General features: G+C 45.6%; 2 protein-coding genes across 4 annotated transcripts; both read right to left on the bottom strand.

Annotated features, from left to right (window-relative positions):
* On the bottom strand, window positions 2,144–5,289 carry LOC8076351. 2 transcript variants are annotated; one of them, XM_021461845.1, is made up of 3 exons: window positions 4,348–5,289; window positions 3,867–4,257; window positions 2,144–2,729 (listed from the first exon to the last, which is right to left on the bottom strand). In XM_021461845.1, the coding sequence occupies exons 1-3, from the start codon at window positions 5,246–5,248 to the stop codon at window positions 2,654–2,656; spliced, it is 1,368 nt and encodes a 455-aa protein (XP_021317520.1). In that variant the 5' UTR covers window positions 5,249–5,289; the 3' UTR covers window positions 2,144–2,653. The 2 variants fall into 2 exon arrangements, with proteins under 2 accessions (XP_021317520.1, XP_021317519.1); XM_021461844.1 differs by having other exon boundaries at window positions 3,867–5,289.
* On the bottom strand, window positions 6,443–9,288 carry LOC8076350. 2 transcript variants are annotated; one of them, XM_002449995.2, is made up of 2 exons: window positions 7,671–9,284; window positions 6,443–6,972 (listed from the first exon to the last, which is right to left on the bottom strand). In XM_002449995.2, the coding sequence occupies exons 1-2, from the start codon at window positions 9,149–9,151 to the stop codon at window positions 6,888–6,890; spliced, it is 1,566 nt and encodes a 521-aa protein (XP_002450040.2). In that variant the 5' UTR covers window positions 9,152–9,284; the 3' UTR covers window positions 6,443–6,887. The 2 variants fall into 2 exon arrangements, with proteins under 2 accessions (XP_002450040.2, XP_021317518.1); XM_021461843.1 differs by lacking the exon at window positions 6,443–6,972 and adding an exon at window positions 7,140–7,358 and having other exon boundaries at window positions 7,671–9,288.

Raw genomic sequence — 18,427 nt, 5'->3', positions numbered from 1 at the left:
GCTTTCTCAACTGTCTTTCACTAAGAAGTCCGCTCTCTACAGTATGTAGCAGCTGAGAAATGTTATCATCATGCTCGGAGTCGTCAGCTAATGTATTCCTATACACATCATTAATGGTAGCCACATGTTGCGTGTTGACACCGGTTTCCTCATTAATTAGTAATAGCCTTGTGTTGGGCTACATCAGGCATGGTCACATCATCATTGTTTTCTCACCAACCTCCTCATGCATACTCCATATCATATAGTTTGGCATGAACTCCTTGGTAATCAAGTGCATTCATATAGGCTCAATTCTACCTCATTTTCTTTGATTCTTGCAATCTTTGCATGGCAGAATACAGGGTTTCCATACCCAACATCAGCTTTGGCAGCGGCGAGAAACTTGCCGACGCCATCCATGTACCGTATGTCCGTTCAGGAACTATATAGACTTTATGCAACATAAAAATGGGGAGAGTAAATACAGAGAAATTATTAACAAGTAGGGCTTCATGAACAACTATAGCTCAAAAGTACAATTTATTGTACACTAATTTAATTTATTCACCATGTTTTAGAAAAAATTATTCTACACTAATTATTGAAAAATTGAAATTGGTAGCCCCACTTAGATGGAAATCCTAGCCCATAAAAAACATTTATTGTACACTAATCAAGAACAACTATTCTACTCCATGCCATATAAAAATAGAGAAACCAATTTAAAAAACTAAAATTGGAGACTTAATCATGAACAACTAGCTCTAAACAATGTGTTGGAAGGTGACACATGGATTAATTTGCTCATCAGAATTGTAAAAGAATCTACTCTACTCCTTACAAGAACTAATTATAGCATCACATACTAACAATCATCAAAACCACCATGTAATTAGCTAGGAATTTAAATGGGTTCAATGGCACCACCATATGGATGATAGATTCGTCACAAATTTCTTGGATGGCTTCCACAAAATCCAATTGGAAATTGCTCTATAAAATGGAGAAATAACTAGAATAAGAATCAAGCAATGTATCCTTTAAAACAACGGTAAAGCAACAAAATCAAAAGAGTAGATACTTGTTACTAACCTTAAAGCAAGAAGATCATGCCCATGCTTAAAAATCCAAGAGCTTCATGGTGAAGAGCGGTCGCAATAATGGAGGGAGTGGGGAAAACGCGTGCCTTCTGGATGGGTGTGCTCAGGATGGGAGAGATGAGGGAGGAGAGAATGATACCTTTTTGTACTTAGGCTCTTAGCTAGAACCGGCAGTGATATGTCACCTTCCACTCACTGTCGGTTCCAGCCATGTACAAATTGGCAGTGATGTGGACCTTCACTGCTAGTTCTTGGCCACCCTCAATCCTTTTCTAATTTTGAATCCTAGAATCGACACCGAAGTGTCGTTCACTAAAATCCGACAGTGATGGCACTAAGAGTGAATGTCGATTATGGAGTAGTGAAGGATCTTCATGCTCCTTTTCACAAACAAATGTAGATAGGGTCTGTTAGTCACAGAATGGGTATTGTGACCCACCTTCTATGACCAGAGTCGTATCGTCACCATTATGTCATAGAAGGGGTACAATGACAAGAAAAAGACTGTAATTGTCACAATCAATTTGTCATAGAAGGCCCAAGCTCTTGCAGTGACCATTTATAGTTTTTCTTAAGTCAAACTATCTTAATTGACTTCATGTATAAATATATTCGAAGATGATTCTAATTGCACTTAATTGGTCATAAATATTGGTGTTCTTTTATGATCATATTCAAACTTAGGCACCACTTGTATCAGCTAAAATTTTCTTGTCCACAAGTACATATAGCACAGGCCTTCTAGCTGCCACCGAAGAGTTACATCTCAAACCAAGTTATCCCAAATAATTAACTTAACCAACATTTTTATGTAAATTATAAAACATAGTAGAGTGATAATGATCAAGCATTCTTCTCTGACTGTTTGGAAAATTCCGATCCATTTGAGTCTGGGCCAATAAATCGTCAAAAGCCCATGAAAGATGGCATATTTGCTATATGTGGTAGAGCATGGCACCTGCGGTAGAGCATGGCACCTGTGAGGTTGATGCTATCTTCCTGATCTTCTATTTACTCATAGTCTTGGCTTTGGATTCTCTTGGTCAATTTTAGGTATGATATAGTGCAAAATGATTATTTAAATCAGTAATTAACAAACATGATTACAAGCAATAAAACACAAGTAATAGGAATAAAAAATAAAATAATAATAACTCCAAGTAGAGCATCAATAGATGGGTTATATTTTTAGAAAAAAATGGTGTTGGTCTATAATTTTTCCTGGTTTAAAATGAGTTAGTTATGATTTTTTTTTGACAATGAACTAGTTTTTATTACTTTCAGAAAATGCAAATAACTGTTGAAACCAGCTAAATGGTCAAATTTGTTAAGTATTGATAGTTTGATGGTCAAGCATTTGGGTTTTAGGTTTTTATTACTTCATGGCAGCAGCCCCAAGCAGCCGCACGTTCAGGGTTTTCACAGCCTGCAGCTGCATCCAGACCTCGACCTCATCCTGACGAGACAGACAACACGAGTCTTCAAAATGTGCTGTCATCCATCGCTGAGTCCTCACGAGACAGACAACACAAGTCTTCAAAATGTGTTGTCATCCATTGAGTAAAATCACTTCAATTTTGCTTCCGACCAATTTTCTGCATCACTCTCTCCTTTTTTGCCTCCTGCATCTTTTCACTTAGCTCCCAACTGCACAAAACAAAGCAGAGTCACAAGGCAATCAGTGTTCCATACTTGTATACATCAGATAAAGAGTAGAAAACAAGCCCAGTTAGATAATTTGTACATTCCATTTCTTGATAATATATTATTTTACTATGTACAAGTACAATTAACAAATCAAGTAGTAGCATCTTCATTTAATTATAGAGAACAACTTGTTATAGATATGCAATTATATAACTTTTGACATTACTGAGATGCTTTGATCTCATAACTGTATCCATACTTTCAACTCCCGCCATTAACCGAACAAGGAAGCTCAGTTGGGGAAGCCGCCTACACACACCATTATGTTATAGAGTAATGTACGTAATAATCACCTTAGGAGCATGACTGAATGTTTTTCAAAGTCATGGCCACTGCAGATTTCTGACAAGGTTTCTTCATTCTATACATTCTTGATCCTGATTACCAATAGCCGTGGTAGAATTTCAACTATGGGCGTAGCCTCCCTAGCCCCCACTATTTACCTATCATGTTTCCTCTTTATATGTGTTGGTGAACTAGCTAAAAGATTTTGCTATCAGAAACAGTATGGAAATCAAGATGGTTTGTTCATAGGAAAGTAAACATGTCAATATCATACAGCACATGTTGCTTGGCTTTGGTACGTAGAGTTGGTTTGTAATGTATAGAGCAAATTGGGTGAGGGACGCACATTGTTTTATACTGGTTGCTCTGGTTTTGGTTAGGATCCCAGTCTAATATCGGCTTTCTGACCATAGAACAAAAACAGGTGAACATAAATTGGAGTCATGATTAAACAAAGTCTGCACGGAACAACACTTGTTCGTTAACTTATTAATGGCTTAATGCATAGTATTGCATCGATTACTTTAAACCATGACAAGCTTAGGTTACAGTTTGACCATGCGATTTTAGCTGAATAATCTGTTCATATCTCAACATGTCAACTCACTGGTACCAGATTGGCTACTTATTTAACTTAGCACAGAAATTGCATATGCTAATTAAATACCTGGCCACCTACACCATCATGTCGTACTCAAGTTTTTAAATGTAAACTAGACGCTGCTAAACACAACGATACTCCCCTGCAGCGTGGTACAAACAAAGATGCAATAGCAAGAGACATAATATTACCTTGTGATGGCATTCTCACTCAAGAAACAGGTGAAACTGCTGCGGATGAAGTTATGACCAAAGAAATTGTTCCTGCGGCCCCTTTTAGGGGGGTATCCTTCTTCTTCTTCTTCTTCATTGATATAGAGGGCACTTGACTGCAGCTTCTTGTTCCTCATGTTCACCTCAATCATCCAGAAAAGGCTATGGTCCTCATCTTCCAGCAGGAAGCAGAAGACATCTGGATCAACTAAGCTCACCATAGGAAAACTTGGCTGCACATGTGCAAGGCAACTGTGGGCAATGCCAGTAAGACTGAAGAACTCCGTGGCACCCATTATGGTGTCAACATCCTTCCTCCATTCACCTCGGTGGACGTTATGCAAAATCCATGTTGTTATGGTGAAGGGATCTGGAGAAGGAGGCTCTTTGGTAAGAATACAGACGAGCTTAATGATGCCAGAGTCAGTGACACAAACACACCGCAATGGGTCAGGTTCACCTGCGTCCTTGTACGGGCGGCGATACTTCAAAGCCTGAGAAGGCAGTGGAATGAACTGGAGCAACTGCTGCTGATCTGGGTCGCTGAGGACATCAATGAGCAGCATGCCCTGGTAGTAGTCGACCCAGCACAAGCGTCTGCCAATGGGCACGACAACGTCATTCCTCCAGGAGGAGATGTTGATCTTCATGTCTGGAGGGATCTGCAGCCTCTTAATGCTCCACTGACACTGAATTGGAGGATGGTGCAGCAGGCAGAGGTGGACCTCGGTGCGGAAACGATGCGTGAGATCTGCCACCGTGAACTCGCCGCCTTGGTCACCGTGGCACAGGATGCCCATGTGTTTGTCCAACATGATGCGCTGCTGCTGGATCCGGTAAGGTTGGAAGAACTTATCGGAGTTGGGGTCGGTGTGGCCGCCGTCGAAGCAAGGGGGAAGCAGAGTCAGGGTTGCCGGTGACGACGACGACGAGCTGGAGGAGTAGACGAAGTAGTCGACGGGGAAGGAGCCGATGCTGCTCCACCACATAGGATCCTCGAAGGGGACACGCATCCGGAAGAGGATGGAGTTGCGGTGGGCGGCGGGCTCCGCGAAATCGATCGCGGGCCTGCCCTTCCAGTGGAGGTAGAGACGGGAGACCGCGGGCGGGTCGGCGATCCTTAGGGAGGCGCGGATGGGGCGGCCGACGCAGTCGTGGGCGAGCGCTGACGCCGTGGCGTCGTCTTCGACGACACCGCAACGCCTCCTGCTGCTGCGGTGGACGATGCGGTCGAGGATCAGCCACTTGGGGACGCGAGGCGGCGGAGGCGAGGCAGAGGGCTTCCTCTGCTCCGGGCCGGGGGACCTCGTCGGAGAAGGTGATAGCTTCCTAACTCCGCCGCCGTTCTCCGCTTCATCCATGCCCGCATGCCGGCCGCCGCAGCGATGCGAACGCGAATGCAAAGCGGATGTCTTAAATTTAGATTTCTATTTATATATATAGATATTTACTCAATTTAACTTAAAGTACATATCTTTAAATTCTACATGCATGAATATTATGTTACTACTAATTTCATAAAATCAACGTACACTTCTAATAATCTAAAAGAATTTATTTTTAGTTAGAGTTTAAATATTTGACTTAAAACAACCTCAAAATAACTTGCTTTATGGTGTCGGAGGGAGTAGTCGTCTTGCTTTATCAATATTTTTGTATTTATTATAAAAGTTTTACACAAGTAGAAATTAAATTATATAGGTATATAATATAGAAAAGATAGCTCATAAAAAGTAATATAGTTATCAATAGATATTTTAATTTCAATCAATAAATAATTACTTATGTAATATTTATCATAGAGTTATAAATCATATGAAATAATTTACATCAATAAATAATAAACTGAAGTATTAAAATTATTTACAACAACAAATATATTAGGTTTAAACTAAATTAGAAAATTACTAAAAATAATTTAACCTTTATGTATCATTAACAATATTAAATTGATACTTAATGATATTTATAGATACACTATTAAATACTTTTAGTGTATCATTAGTAATACTAAAAATTCAGTAATTAGAAGAGAAAACTTTTAAGTCGATTCATTATACCTTCTTCTTCGTGAATACAGACAAACATCAGATATTTCATATTTTTTAAATGCGAATATAGGTGTATAAAAAATATTGAACAACGAATTGTAATATATCCATTTAGTATCCACGTTAAAAACAAGTTCAAATATATCCATATTATAAGCTTTAGTGGATACAATTGTTCGATAATAGTTGCCCAATTTCATTTTACGACAGCAAAAGCAAACATGCTCATACACAAAACATAGAGCTTATCCTATCTTTTACTTTCAAATCTAGAGTTCAACCTCTTGCATGTTATTTTGCCATGTTGCTCTATTTTTACCACAATTCGAACCCAAGCAAGGTTACTATCTGGCCATTGGTGATGCCCCTATCACTACCACAAAACCGAATATCCCTGAGGATTCAAAACACATAAGAAAACTATGAAAACCACCAAGAAAAACATCCTTGCATCCAATCCTCATGGATCGACACCAAGGGTAGAGCGCAAGGGAAATTCAAGTATGACCGCCATGAAAACAAAGACCAGATCAAATTTTGAACAACATCAAATAAATGTAACATATAAGCTCGTGTGCAAGTTTGGCTCACATGTGGGACATCAGATCAATTAGGATTCTAATTTATCACATAATAGTATAATTCTAAAACCGTCGAGGATTTATAGTCTTGAACGGGCCAACCGTTAAGCATTGGCAGATGGGCACTTCGACATCGTTAGTCATCCATGAGTAGGTGTTTATCTTCATGTCAAAAGGGATCTGCACTTTCCTTACTCCATTTGGTTGAAATGCCAGACACGAGATAGATGGTGCAGTAGGCAGAGCTCAAACTCATCATCTCAGAAAACATGAGTTGCCCCACCTCGACAACGCCGCGCCATTGTCTCCATGGCGGAGGATGCCCATATCTTGCTCCAACACACTGCACTGCCGATGCATCCAGTAAATCACTCCAATTGGGCTTCTAGTCGACTCTTCTGCTGCATCACTCTATCCTCTTTTGTCTTCTGCACCTTTTCACTTAGGTCCCGGCTGCATGAAAAAAGCAAAGTCAACACTACAATCAGCATTCCTGAATTCAGTACATAAGAAGAGTAGAAACTTAAACTGGTTGAGTTGGGGAGTAGAAAACCAATGTTCATCTTTTTATTAAAAAGGTAATGGAGTATGCAAGAATCCGACAAATAATAAGGCCTTGCCTATCACAAACTCCTTAGGAGCACGACTAACTGTTTCTTAGAGTCATGGTCACTTGAGTTTTCTGACACCAGAAATTCCTGATCCATGACTGCTGGCAGCAATGGTAGAACTCAAGTTATGGGCATAGCCTCCTCATGTTTGACAGAACCGTAGTGAAACAAAATCTGAAGAACTGACAGCATTTCTGTTGGTTCTCTTACTGCATAGTGTTGCATTGGCTTCAAAATAAGAATATTTGGCAGACCAGGTTAAAGTTTGATGATAAAATCATGATTTAACAGATAAATCTGGTTATGTTCAACACATCAACCCACTGTTAACAGTTGGAGAGTCATTTAACTGAGCACAAGAAATCATGGCGATATTTTGATATGATAACTGACTAGTCACACTATACACATAATGAGTTATCTTTATGTTTTAAAATGCACAGCTAAAAATGCAATATAGCTAGCAACAGCTTTAAGACTGAGAAAGTGAGAAGTGGTACAAGAAAGAGATAAACACAGAAAGGAATACAAAAATATTACCTTGTGATGGCATTCTCACTCAAGTAAGAGGAGAACTTGCTGCGGATGAAGCAATGACCAAAGAAATTGTTCCTGCGGCCTCTTTTAGGGGGGTATCCATCTTCTTCTTCCTCTTCACTGATATAGAGGGCGCTTGACAGCAGCTTCTTGTTCTTCATGTTGACATCAATCATCCAGAAAAGGCCACGGTCCTCGTCCTCAAGCAGGAAACAGATAACATCTGGATCAACCAAGCTAACCAAAGGAAAACTTGGCTGTACCTGTGGAAGGCAACTATGGCCAGTGCCAAGAAGACAGAAGAACTCCTCTGCTCCCATGGTGTTGCTGAGATCCATTGTCCATCTGCCTTCATGGATGTCATCCAAAGTCCATGCTTTTATGGTGAAAGGAGGACATTCGATAAGAATACAGACGAGCTTAATGATGCCAGTGTCAGTGACACAGACAGAGCGCAACGGATCAGGTTCGCCTGCATCCTTGTACAGGCGCTGAGACTTCAAAGCTTTTTTAGGCAGAGGGATGTAACGGAGGCATTGCTGATGATCTGGGTTGCTGTTGCTGTCAGTGAGGACATCAATGGCCAGCATGCCCTGGTAGTTGTCGACCCAGCACAAGCATGAACCAATGGGGAAGACGGCGTCAGTCATCCACAAGTAGGTGCTTATCTTGGTGTCAGGAGGGATCTGCACCTTCTTAACATTCCATTCCATTGAAGATCCTGCAGGAGGTGGATTGTGCAGCAGGCATAGCTCAATCTCATAGCGCTTGGAAAACGTGAGTTCTGCCACCGTGAACTCGCCTTCGTCGCCATGGCAGAGGATACCCATATCTTCGGGCGACATGGTGCGCTGTTGCTGTCGCCGATGTGGTGTGCAGAGCTTATCAAGCTGGGGGTTGATGTGGCCATCGTCGAAGCAGGGGGGAAGCAGAGTGAGTGAAGGCGGTGAAGAGGAGCGGCAGGAGTAGACGAAGTAGTCAATGGGGAAGGAGTAGCGGTCGTGCCACCACATAGGATCCTCGAAGGGGGCAGTAAGCCGGAAGAGAATGGAGTTGCGGTGGGCGGCGATGGCGGTGGGCTCCTGGAAGCTGATCGCCGGCCTGCCAGTCAGGTGGAGGTAGAGACGGGAGACTGCGGGAGGGTCGGCGATCCTGAGGGAGGCGCGGACAGGGCGGGCGGCGCAGTCTTGGGCCAGCGCCGAGGCCGTGGCGTCGTCTTTGACGACCCCGCAATGCCTCCTGCTGCTCCGGTGGACGATGCGGTCGAGGATCAGCCACTTGGGGACGCGCGGCGGCGGAGGCGAGGCAGAGGGCTTCCTCTGCTCCGGGTCGGACGACCTCGTCGGAGACGGAGATAGCTTCCTCCTGCCGTTGCCAGGGTCGCGCGTCGGGGAACGGTTCGTCACGCCGTTCTCCCTCGTCGGAGAAGGAGGTAGCTTGCCCACGCCGTTGCTGGAGGCGCGCGTCGGAGAGCAGTTCTCCATGGTGCCGTCGAAGCAGTGGAGATCGACGGCAAGCAGCAGGGATGAGATGGGTAGGGATTGGTGAAAGTGTTTCGTCTGGCGGCGGGATGGATGGATTGATAGGGATTGGGGAAAGTGGATCACGACAGTAAAAAAAAAAAAAAAAACTCCAAGGTCACTCCACCCACACATGCGAAATGACAGCTCTACCCTCTCGAGTTCTGCATTTCGGCTCCAAGGCCTTGTTTAGTTAAAAAAAAATTTGCAAAATTTTTTAGATTCTCCATCACATCGAATCTTTAGACGCATGCATGGAGTATAAAATATAGACGAAAATAAAAACTAATCGCACACTTTTGTCGGAATTGACGAGACGAATTTTTTGAGTCTAGTTAGTCGATGATTGAACAATATTTGTCAAATACAAACAAAAGTGCTACAGTGTCGATTTTGCAAAAAAATTTAGAACTAAACAAGTTGTTCAAGAAAACTCTTAGTTTCCAAAAAAATTTGCAAAATTTTCCAGATTCCCCGTCACATCGAATCTTTAGACGTATGTATGAAGTATTAAATATAGACGAAAATAAAAACTAATTACACAGTTTGGTCGAAATTGACGAGACGAATCTTTTGAGCCTAGTTAGTCCATAATTAGACAATATTTGTCAAATACAAACAAAATTGGTACTATTCATATTTTGCAAAATATTTTGCAAGTAAACAAGTCCTCAAAATCAAACTGAAGCGTTCTTCTACATTACCCCTAAACTATAGGAGGTGTCTACTCTACCTTCCAAACGGTCTAATTTATTTCTGAACTATTTAAAACCGTTCGAATCATTTTGGGCGGTTTTTGGGTTTTGCTACGGTACTATAGTTTTGCTACAGTGATAGTGGTTTTAGCTTTTCTTTTTTCCTATTTGTTTTCATATAATTTTTAAAAAATCATAGTAAATCACAGAAAAATCATAAAATAGAAAATCTAATTTTGTTGGATTCCTCATGAGTAGATCTACGCAATGAATATATAATATAATATAATTTAGTATAAATTTTTTCTGTAGCTTTAAATTAGTTAGAAAAGTTCAAATTTTATCTGTAATTAATTGGAATAATTCATAGCTACAGCTTCTATGATCCAGTTGTGGTCAAATTTTTATGGTGGACTCATTATTCTATGCTTGAACTATAGTAAATATTTCATACTCATTGGATCATGTATAACTTAGTTATAGATTTATTTATATTTAACAAGCATAAACCTGAATAAATCTATAACTAAGTTATATATGATCAAATGAGTACGAAATTTGTACTAAACTATACCATATTATATATTTATTGTGTAGATCTACTCATGTGGAGTCCAACAAAATTAGATTTTCTATTTTATGATTTTTTAAAGATTCAGCGAAAACAAATAGGAAAAAGAAAGTCAAAACCACTATTACTATAGCTAAACCATAGTTAGTGTAGCAAAACCGCCATCAAAAACCGCTCAAGGGGTGGTTTGAACGGTTCGAATAGTTCAGGGGATAAATTAGACCGTTTCATAGTTTGGGGGTAAAGTAGATACCACCCTATAGTTTAGAGGTTGATGTAGACTTTTTCCAAAATTGAGACCTTGGTTATATTATCTCCTTCCACAATAAGCACATATTTTCCTTCTCGACTAAATTTATATCAGTATTTACAAAAGGAAATTCAGACCTTGGTTATACTCTCTTCTTCCAAAATAAGTACATCCTAGGTAATATGCCCGTGCGTTGCTACAGAACAACTAATTTTTTTACTAAAAGCACATGGATTGCACGATAAGATGACAATACTATAAAATTAAATACCGATATTTAAATGACATTTAATCTAAAATACAAAGTTTGTGAAATTAACACAAACATAGAGAGCACGACATCACACTCATCAGCTCTAAACATAGACTAATAAAAAAACAAATTACATAGCTCGCTTGGAAACTGTGAGACGAATTTATTAAACCTAATTAATCCATCGTTAGTATATATGGGTTACTGCAGTAATTATGGCTAATCATGGGCTAATTAGGCTTAAAAGATTCGTTTCGTGATTTACAACCAAACCGTGCAATTAGTTTTTGTTTTTGCCTACATTTAATGCTTCTTGCATGTGTCAAAAAATCGATGTGATGGATGAAAATTTTTTGGATGAGCAACTAAACAAGGCCTTAGTTATTTTTTATCTTTATTTAATGCTTTATGCATGTGTCGCAAGATTTGATTTGATGTGAACCTTGAAAAGTTTTTGGATTTTAGGAGTCGTTTGGAACAAAAGATATTTGTTGGGTACCACTAAATAGGATACCCTAAACAAGAGGTAAAAAGCAGCAAAAAAGGAACTAAGATCTATAGGAACATATCTCCCCTCGAACAAGCGACTCGTCCGAGCCCTGGTCTCACTCACAACCAACGCCTCGTCTGACCCCGGCCTCGAGCGAAATCAACGCCTCGCTCGAGCCCCGGCCTGGAGCACAATCAACGCCTCGCCCGAGCTCCGGCCTCGTGCGAAATCAATGTCTCGCCTGAGCTCCGGCCTCGAGCGCAATCAACGCCTCGCCCGAGCCCAGGCCTCGAGCGCAATCAACGCCTTGCCTGAGCTCCGGCCTCGGCGCCAGGCTTCTCGCACACGGCGATCATACTGACGTGACGCATGTCAAGCTTCCTCCCATGCCGTGGCAGGACACGACGCCCACTATTCCAACAAATCTCGTCCCTGTGACGCCTTACCCATGTCACTGTAGGTACGACACGACAGCGAGAGGGATTGGAGGTGTTAACTCGCACCACTGTCACCATGACCGGGTGATTACTGTTCTACTGGCACAGGACAGAGCACAAGGCCTTGGGACGGGATTGCCACGATCCAAACAGGGTTCAGCGACGCCACCAATAGGGACGACCATGCCGCTGCCACTACCGCAAGGACGTGGCGACAGATCTCCACAGTACCGACGTCGTAACTCCCTTGTGTATCAAGAGTAGATGACCAAACTTACACATGTAAAAGCCCTGCCCCCCTTGTTGCTATAAAAGGGGAGGTCGGGCACCCCACGAAAGGAAGGGACACGGCTAAACACTCTAGAACTCAGAACACGCTCACACTCACACCCTCCAAGCTGAGACCTAGGACGTACTCCCTCTCTCATAGCAAGCTTGTACCCCCCTACTACAAGCACTTTTGGGTGTAAGGCAATATAGGTTCCGACCCCCTCACTAGACGTAGGGCATCGTTGCCCGAACTAGTATAAACCCCCTGTGTTTCTCTTGCATCACCATCCGGGTTAAGGGGCACGTAGACTTATTACTCATTAGTGCCTGGACCCTGAGTCCAGACGCCGACAGTTGGCGCGCCAGGTAGGGGCCTTCTGCGTGTCACACCTTTTCCTCCAGGGAAAACCCGAATGTCGGACAATTTTCACCCACTTCGCCTCGACACCATCATGAGGTTTGGGAGTTTGGAGTTCATGTCCCTTAGCTCTGGCTATGACATGGTCCTCCTCCCACCTTGTGATGACGTCGAGCCTCGTCTTGAGCTTCCCTCGCCCCAGCCGGTGCATGGGAGACGCTCGGGACACCATGCAGGGGGAGCCTAGCGTGGGCGACAGTGGTCCAGGATCCCTGACCCCGTTTTTGAGGCCAGGACGCTCCAGTCCCTCCCCCAGCATGTTCCTCATCAGATCACCCACGCCTCTGGCCTGCGACAGGCTAGGGGAAAGCCTCACGGAGCTGCAAGCTCTGCCCCAAGGCCTAGCAGGGGATGGCGCGACCCCCTGTTCCACCTCAGCCGACAAGGAGAGCATAGCCCCTGCTCCCTACCAAGAGGAAGGACTCGGCAGCCTCGACTTCGTGACTCCCTCCCTCGTTGCCTTTAGAGCCTGAGGTGATAGTGGGAGGGCCCATGACTGCGCCTTTCATGCTCCCTTATGGGCTTAAGAACGCAGCCGCGACCTACGCCTCCTCCATAAGCACTTCGCTAAGTGCGTATGTGGATCTCTTGGGCCACCATCTGAGGTCTACCCTTGATCTCATTGCCACCCCACCCGCGTCCTCCTATCATGAGGAGATCACCTCAGATGAGGACGTGTGGGCTAGTGTTGATTTCTCTAGAACCGGTGATTCGAAGACTTTACTACGCTTCCTCGAAGCGAGTAACTATTGTCTTGGTTACTCAGACTCCGACGGGGACGATTATGATCCTACCCGGGAGTGTTTCCATCTCGAGAAAGCCGGAGCAGCCCTAGCCAATCAAGACGGCGCGGGACCTGCTCAACGTCGGGACACGACTCCCCCACCCGACGCAGCTCTAGTGGATCGCCTTGGGGCTCGAGCCGCCGCGTCAGCGCCAGCAGGGCCTCGATGCCCTGACCTCGAGCAGCTCAACGAGCTCGAAGCCAAACTCGAGGAGGAATGTGTACGCTTACGCCAGCTATGCGAAACCCTAGAGCAGGACCAGTTCGCCAGGGGGACGGAGGAGCAGCCCGACATCGCGCTCGCGATGTCAACCGACACATCATCGAGGATGCTAGGGGAAGATCCCCCGTCTTCACCACAGCCAGCTAGAATGTCATGGCCGCTGCACTCCTTCTCAGGGTGATGCCTGAACCATCGACCCCCGAGGGGAGAAGAGTGTGTCATGGGCTCCGTGGGCTCCTAGAGCAAGCCATGGTGCAAAACGTAGAGTGTTTTGCGTCGCAGCACCATGATTCATGGGCAGGATGGCCTGGGGGATGACCCCCACCAGAGAGGGATCCCTCAGTACCAAGTCCCACGCCCCCTACCCCTTAGGGGGGCGTCCGAGCCCCATCTGTCCTCGAGCACGTCGGAGCCAATGTGGACGCCCGGGCCACCCTTGAGGCCCGACACCGTGATAGGAACGAGGCCGAGTCTCGACGATACCACCTGCATCGAGGTGGGAGGTACGACCCCGAGCACGATCGTAGCGCGTCGCTTGAGCCTCCGAGCCTGCACGTCTTTAGTGAGACGATTCGCAAGGCCAAGTTCCTAGCTCGGTTTTGACAACCGGCCAACCTCACCAAGTACTCAGAGGAAACGAGCCTCGAGCTCTGGCTCGTGGACTACCACCTGGCATGCCAGCTGCGCGGGGTAGAGGATGACCTGCTCATCAGCCGCAACTTACCACTGCACCTGGCCGACTCGGCTAGGGCTTGGCTCGAGCATCTTCCCGAGCGATTGATCCATGACTGGGCCGACCTAGTTAAGATCTTCGTTAGGAACTTCCAGGGCACATACGTGCGCCCTGGCAACTCCTGGGATCTCAGGAGCTACCGCCAGAAGCCTAACGAGTCTCTCTGAGACTTCATCAGGCGTTTCTCCAGGTGCACCGAGCTCCCCATTGTCACAGACTCCGACGTCATTAGGGCGTTCATCGCCGGCACCACTTGCAAGGAGTTGGTGCACGAGCTCGAACGCAAGACCCCCACGAGCACCAGCCAGCTACTCAACATCACCACCAACTTTGCCTCCAGAGAAGAGGTAGTTGGGGCGATCTTCTCCAACGACAAGGCCAAGGGGAAGGAAAAGGAAGAGGCCACCAAGGCCTCAGCTTCCCGAGACCCCAAGAAGAAGAAGGGTCGGAAGGGAAAGTAGGGTCGGCAGGACGCCTTTTCGCTATGGTGGATCGCAAGAACGCTAAGCGACCCCCTGCTGCACCCGGCCTCTTCGACGAGATGTTAAAGAAGCCATGACCCTATCATAGGGGTCCCACCAAGCACACCCTAGAGGAGTGCACCGCCACTTCTACTCCGTCACTCCCCCCAATGAGAATGTAGAGGAGCCACCCATGACAAGGATGATGACACCGAGGGGGAAGGCTTCCCTAAGGTTAGGAACTGTTTCCTGATCTTTGGAGGATGCACAGCCCACCTCACCGCGAGCTAAAGGAAGCACGAGCTCCGAGAGGTCTGCATGGTTAGCATGGCCACTCCGGCCTACCTCAAGTGGTCGGAGAATGCCATCACGTTCGATCACAGCGACCACCCGGATCAGATCCTAAACTCCAGGAGCTATCTGCTCATCGTCGACCCCATCATCGCCAAGACATGCCTCACCAAGGTGCTGATGGACGGAGGCAGCGGCCTCAACATCCTTTACATCGAGACCCTGAGCCTCATGGTGATCAACAAGTCTTGGCTCAGGAATGATGCATCACCATTCCATGGAGTGGTGCCTGGGCATCGAGCACACCACCTCGGGTAGATCGATCTGCCCATTTGCTTCGGGACCTCCGACAACTTCAGATGGGAGGCCCTCACTTTCGACGTCGTAGGGTTCCCTGGAACATATCACGCGATCCTCGGGAGACCATGCTACGCCAAGTTCATGCCCAACTACACCTACCTCAAGCTCAAGATGTCGGGCCCCAATGGCGTCATCACCATCAGCACGACGAGCCAGTACGCTTATCAGTGCGACATCAAGTGCATCGAGCAGGCTGAGGCCATTGTGGAGACAGCGTCCCTGGTCGCCAGCCTCGCTCAGGACATTCCCGACCCCAAGCGCCATGCCGGGAGCTTCGAGCCATCGGAAGAGACCAAGCTCGTCTTCCTCGACCCTGAGGCCTCGGAGGGCAAGGCGTTGAGGGTTAACTCTAGCCTCGACCCCAAATAGGAAGTGGTGCTCGTCGACTTTCTCTGCGCAAACACTGCCGTGTTTGTGTGGAGTCCCTCGGACATGCCTAGCATACCGAGGGAAGTCACCGAGCACTCTTTGGACATCCGAGCCGGCTCCAAGCCCGTGAAGCAACGCCTGCACCGATTCGATGAGGAGAAGCGCTGGGCCATTAGGGAGGAGATCCACAAGCTGCTGGCGGTCGGGTTCATCAAGGAGGTATTCCATCTTGAGTGGTTAGCTAACCCTGTACTAGTCAGAAAGAAAAATGGGAAATGGAGGATGTGTGTAGACTATACTAGTTTGAATAAAGCAAGTCCCAAGAATCCTTTTCCATTACCTCGTATCGATCAAATAGTTGACACTACCATGGGATGTGAAACTTTATCTTTTCTTGATGCATACTCTGGCTACCACCAAATTAAGATGAAAGAATCCGACCAGCTAGCAACCTCTTTCATAACCCCCTTTGGAATGTTTTGCTACGTCACCATGCTGTTCGGCCTCAAAAACGCGGGGGCTACATACCAGCGATGTATGCTCCAGGTCTTTGGAGACCTCATAGGCAGAACTGTAGAGGCATACGTAGATGACATTGTAGTTAAATCTAGGAAAGCTAGCAACCTTGTAGCCGACCTAGACAAAACTTTCCAATGCCTTAGAGCCAAGGGAATCAAACTGAACCCCGAGAAGTGCATTTTCGGAGTTCCCCGAGACATGCTTCTCGGGTTCATTGTCTCTGAGCGGGGGATTGAGGCCAACCCCGAAAAGATCTCGGCCATCATGGATATGGGCCCCATTCGCAACCTTAAGGGAGTACAGAGGATCTGGCATTCAAAACTTTGGTTTATACAGCCAGCTAACACAACCTAAAATCAATAGGATCTACAAACCTTCACACTCTAGCTAATGTGGCCAATAGATCTATAATAATAAACAATATTTCAACCTACGGGAGTCACAAACAGCTACCAAAACCCAGGTGGCTAATCAGACAAATGGAATTAACTAAGTGACTGATGAATAATTAATCAAGAAATTACCATAAGAAATCGATGGTCTTCCTAGACTTGTGACTCTAATTCAGGCAAAAAAATATCGTAAATATCTCTCTGATTTACGACAAACAAAGTTACAATAATAAAGTAGCATGAACAGGAGCATGTATTGTGCTTGATCTAAAATACAGTATCATTTAGAATATTGGTTCTGGGACTATTAATAAAATTGCTAAAACCATGCACACCGAAAGAACTAACAGGATTCCTGAATCTGAATATGAACCAAAATTGTGTAATCTGGTAAGGTTGATTTTTAGAAAACATGAGTAGAACATGAACTCCACAATGGCACCGGATGAGAGGACGGACGCTCCGCCGTCACCGGGGAAGGAGCTGCCGTGGGGTGCGGGGCGAGCCATGCCGTCACCTCAAGCCCCATCCACCGCTGGTTGGGGATGGGAAGCCACGCACGGCTAGGGGCCACCTTGCCCGCCGGTTGGTCGTGCCACTGCGCCCGTGGGGACGCAGATCAGGGCGGGGAGGCGGAGGGCCGGCCACCGACGCCACCAGGAAGGTGAAGTAGTTGCCGCCTCGCCGGGAAGGTGGAGGAGCCACTGCTGCAACAGGGAGAGGTGCCCGGCCGGGGGAGGGCTACGCCAAGTGGGGTGGCGTTGCGCCCACGGTGCCGATTCGGCGGATGAGAGGGGGGAGCTCCGGCGCCGATGTGCTCGGTGGGTTGCGGGCGGACGCGGGCGAGGTGTGGGGGAGAAATCCCGATGTGTTCGGGGGTGGGCGGATGCGGGCGAGGTGTCGTTGTTGGATTGTGGAGACCGGAGAAATCAACGTGATTAATTATTGGATATTGGGTTGTGGAACCGGCCGCAAGCTCAGCCATGCGGGAGAGAGATGCATTCTAGCGAGATTGGCTCGGTCGGATGGGCTAGCTATAAAATATCATATTCCGTAGCTAGCCATATATATATATATATATATATATATATATATATATATATATGTGTGTGAGACATTCGGCAAACTGAATGCTAAGTAGCTCCTTCTGTCACGGCAACATATTGCTTTGCCGAGTGTCGAAACGATACTCGGTAAACTCTTTGCCGAGTATCCGACAAAGGACACTCGGCAAAGCGTCCTTTGCCGTTTTTTTTGCCATGTGCACTTTGCCGAGTGTCTAGGGCACTCGGCAAAGCTACCTATTCCAGTAGTGTACATGGCTAAAATTCCTAGTCACCTATCGTTGATTTAGAACAAACACCATTTGGTAGACACACACGATAAGTAAAAAGAAGCAAAATCTCCTTGTGGATCTGCATCCAAGATACTCACGTGAGACAAATCACGATCCACAGCCAAACCACTTCATGGGAACACGCTAACTTCACCATGCTCGAAGAATTGTGGGAGCAAACCTTATTAGGTCATCCGCAATGGTTATCAAATAGCTAGCTAGGAGGAATTCTATTGGCTCTTAATAGCACTTTACAAATAGCTAGCGAGATGATGTATAAAAATAATAAAAAAGTAGCACTTTCATTGGCTATCGAGGAGAGAGATCAAATAGCTAGCGACTCATAAATAGCTAATCTAGCACGATCTTCTAGAAATAACTCTCTCAC

The sequence above is a fragment of the Sorghum bicolor genome, chromosome 5 (genome assembly GCF_000003195.3).
Source record: "Sorghum bicolor cultivar BTx623 chromosome 5, Sorghum_bicolor_NCBIv3, whole genome shotgun sequence".
NCBI classification, from domain to species: domain Eukaryota; kingdom Viridiplantae; phylum Streptophyta; class Magnoliopsida; order Poales; family Poaceae; genus Sorghum; species Sorghum bicolor.
This window is presented reverse-complemented; position numbering and strand designations above follow the sequence as displayed.

Bases quoted from the DNA above. Each gene is read 5' to 3' on its own strand.
- LOC8076351 (XM_021461844.1), bottom strand. From the start codon at position 5,248: ATGGATGAAGCGGAGAACGGCGGCGGAGTTAGGAAGCTATCACCTTCT. The intron at 2,730-3,866 runs GTAATATTATGT...TGTTTTGTGCAG, and splicing joins AGTGAGAATGCCATCACAAG to TTGGGAGCTAAGTGAAAAGA.
- LOC8076350 (XM_002449995.2), bottom strand. From the start codon at position 9,151: ATGGAGAACTGCTCTCCGACGCGCGCCTCCAGCAACGGCGTGGGCAAG. The intron at 6,973-7,670 runs GTAATATTTTTG...TTTTTCATGCAG, and splicing joins AGTGAGAATGCCATCACAAG to CCGGGACCTAAGTGAAAAGG.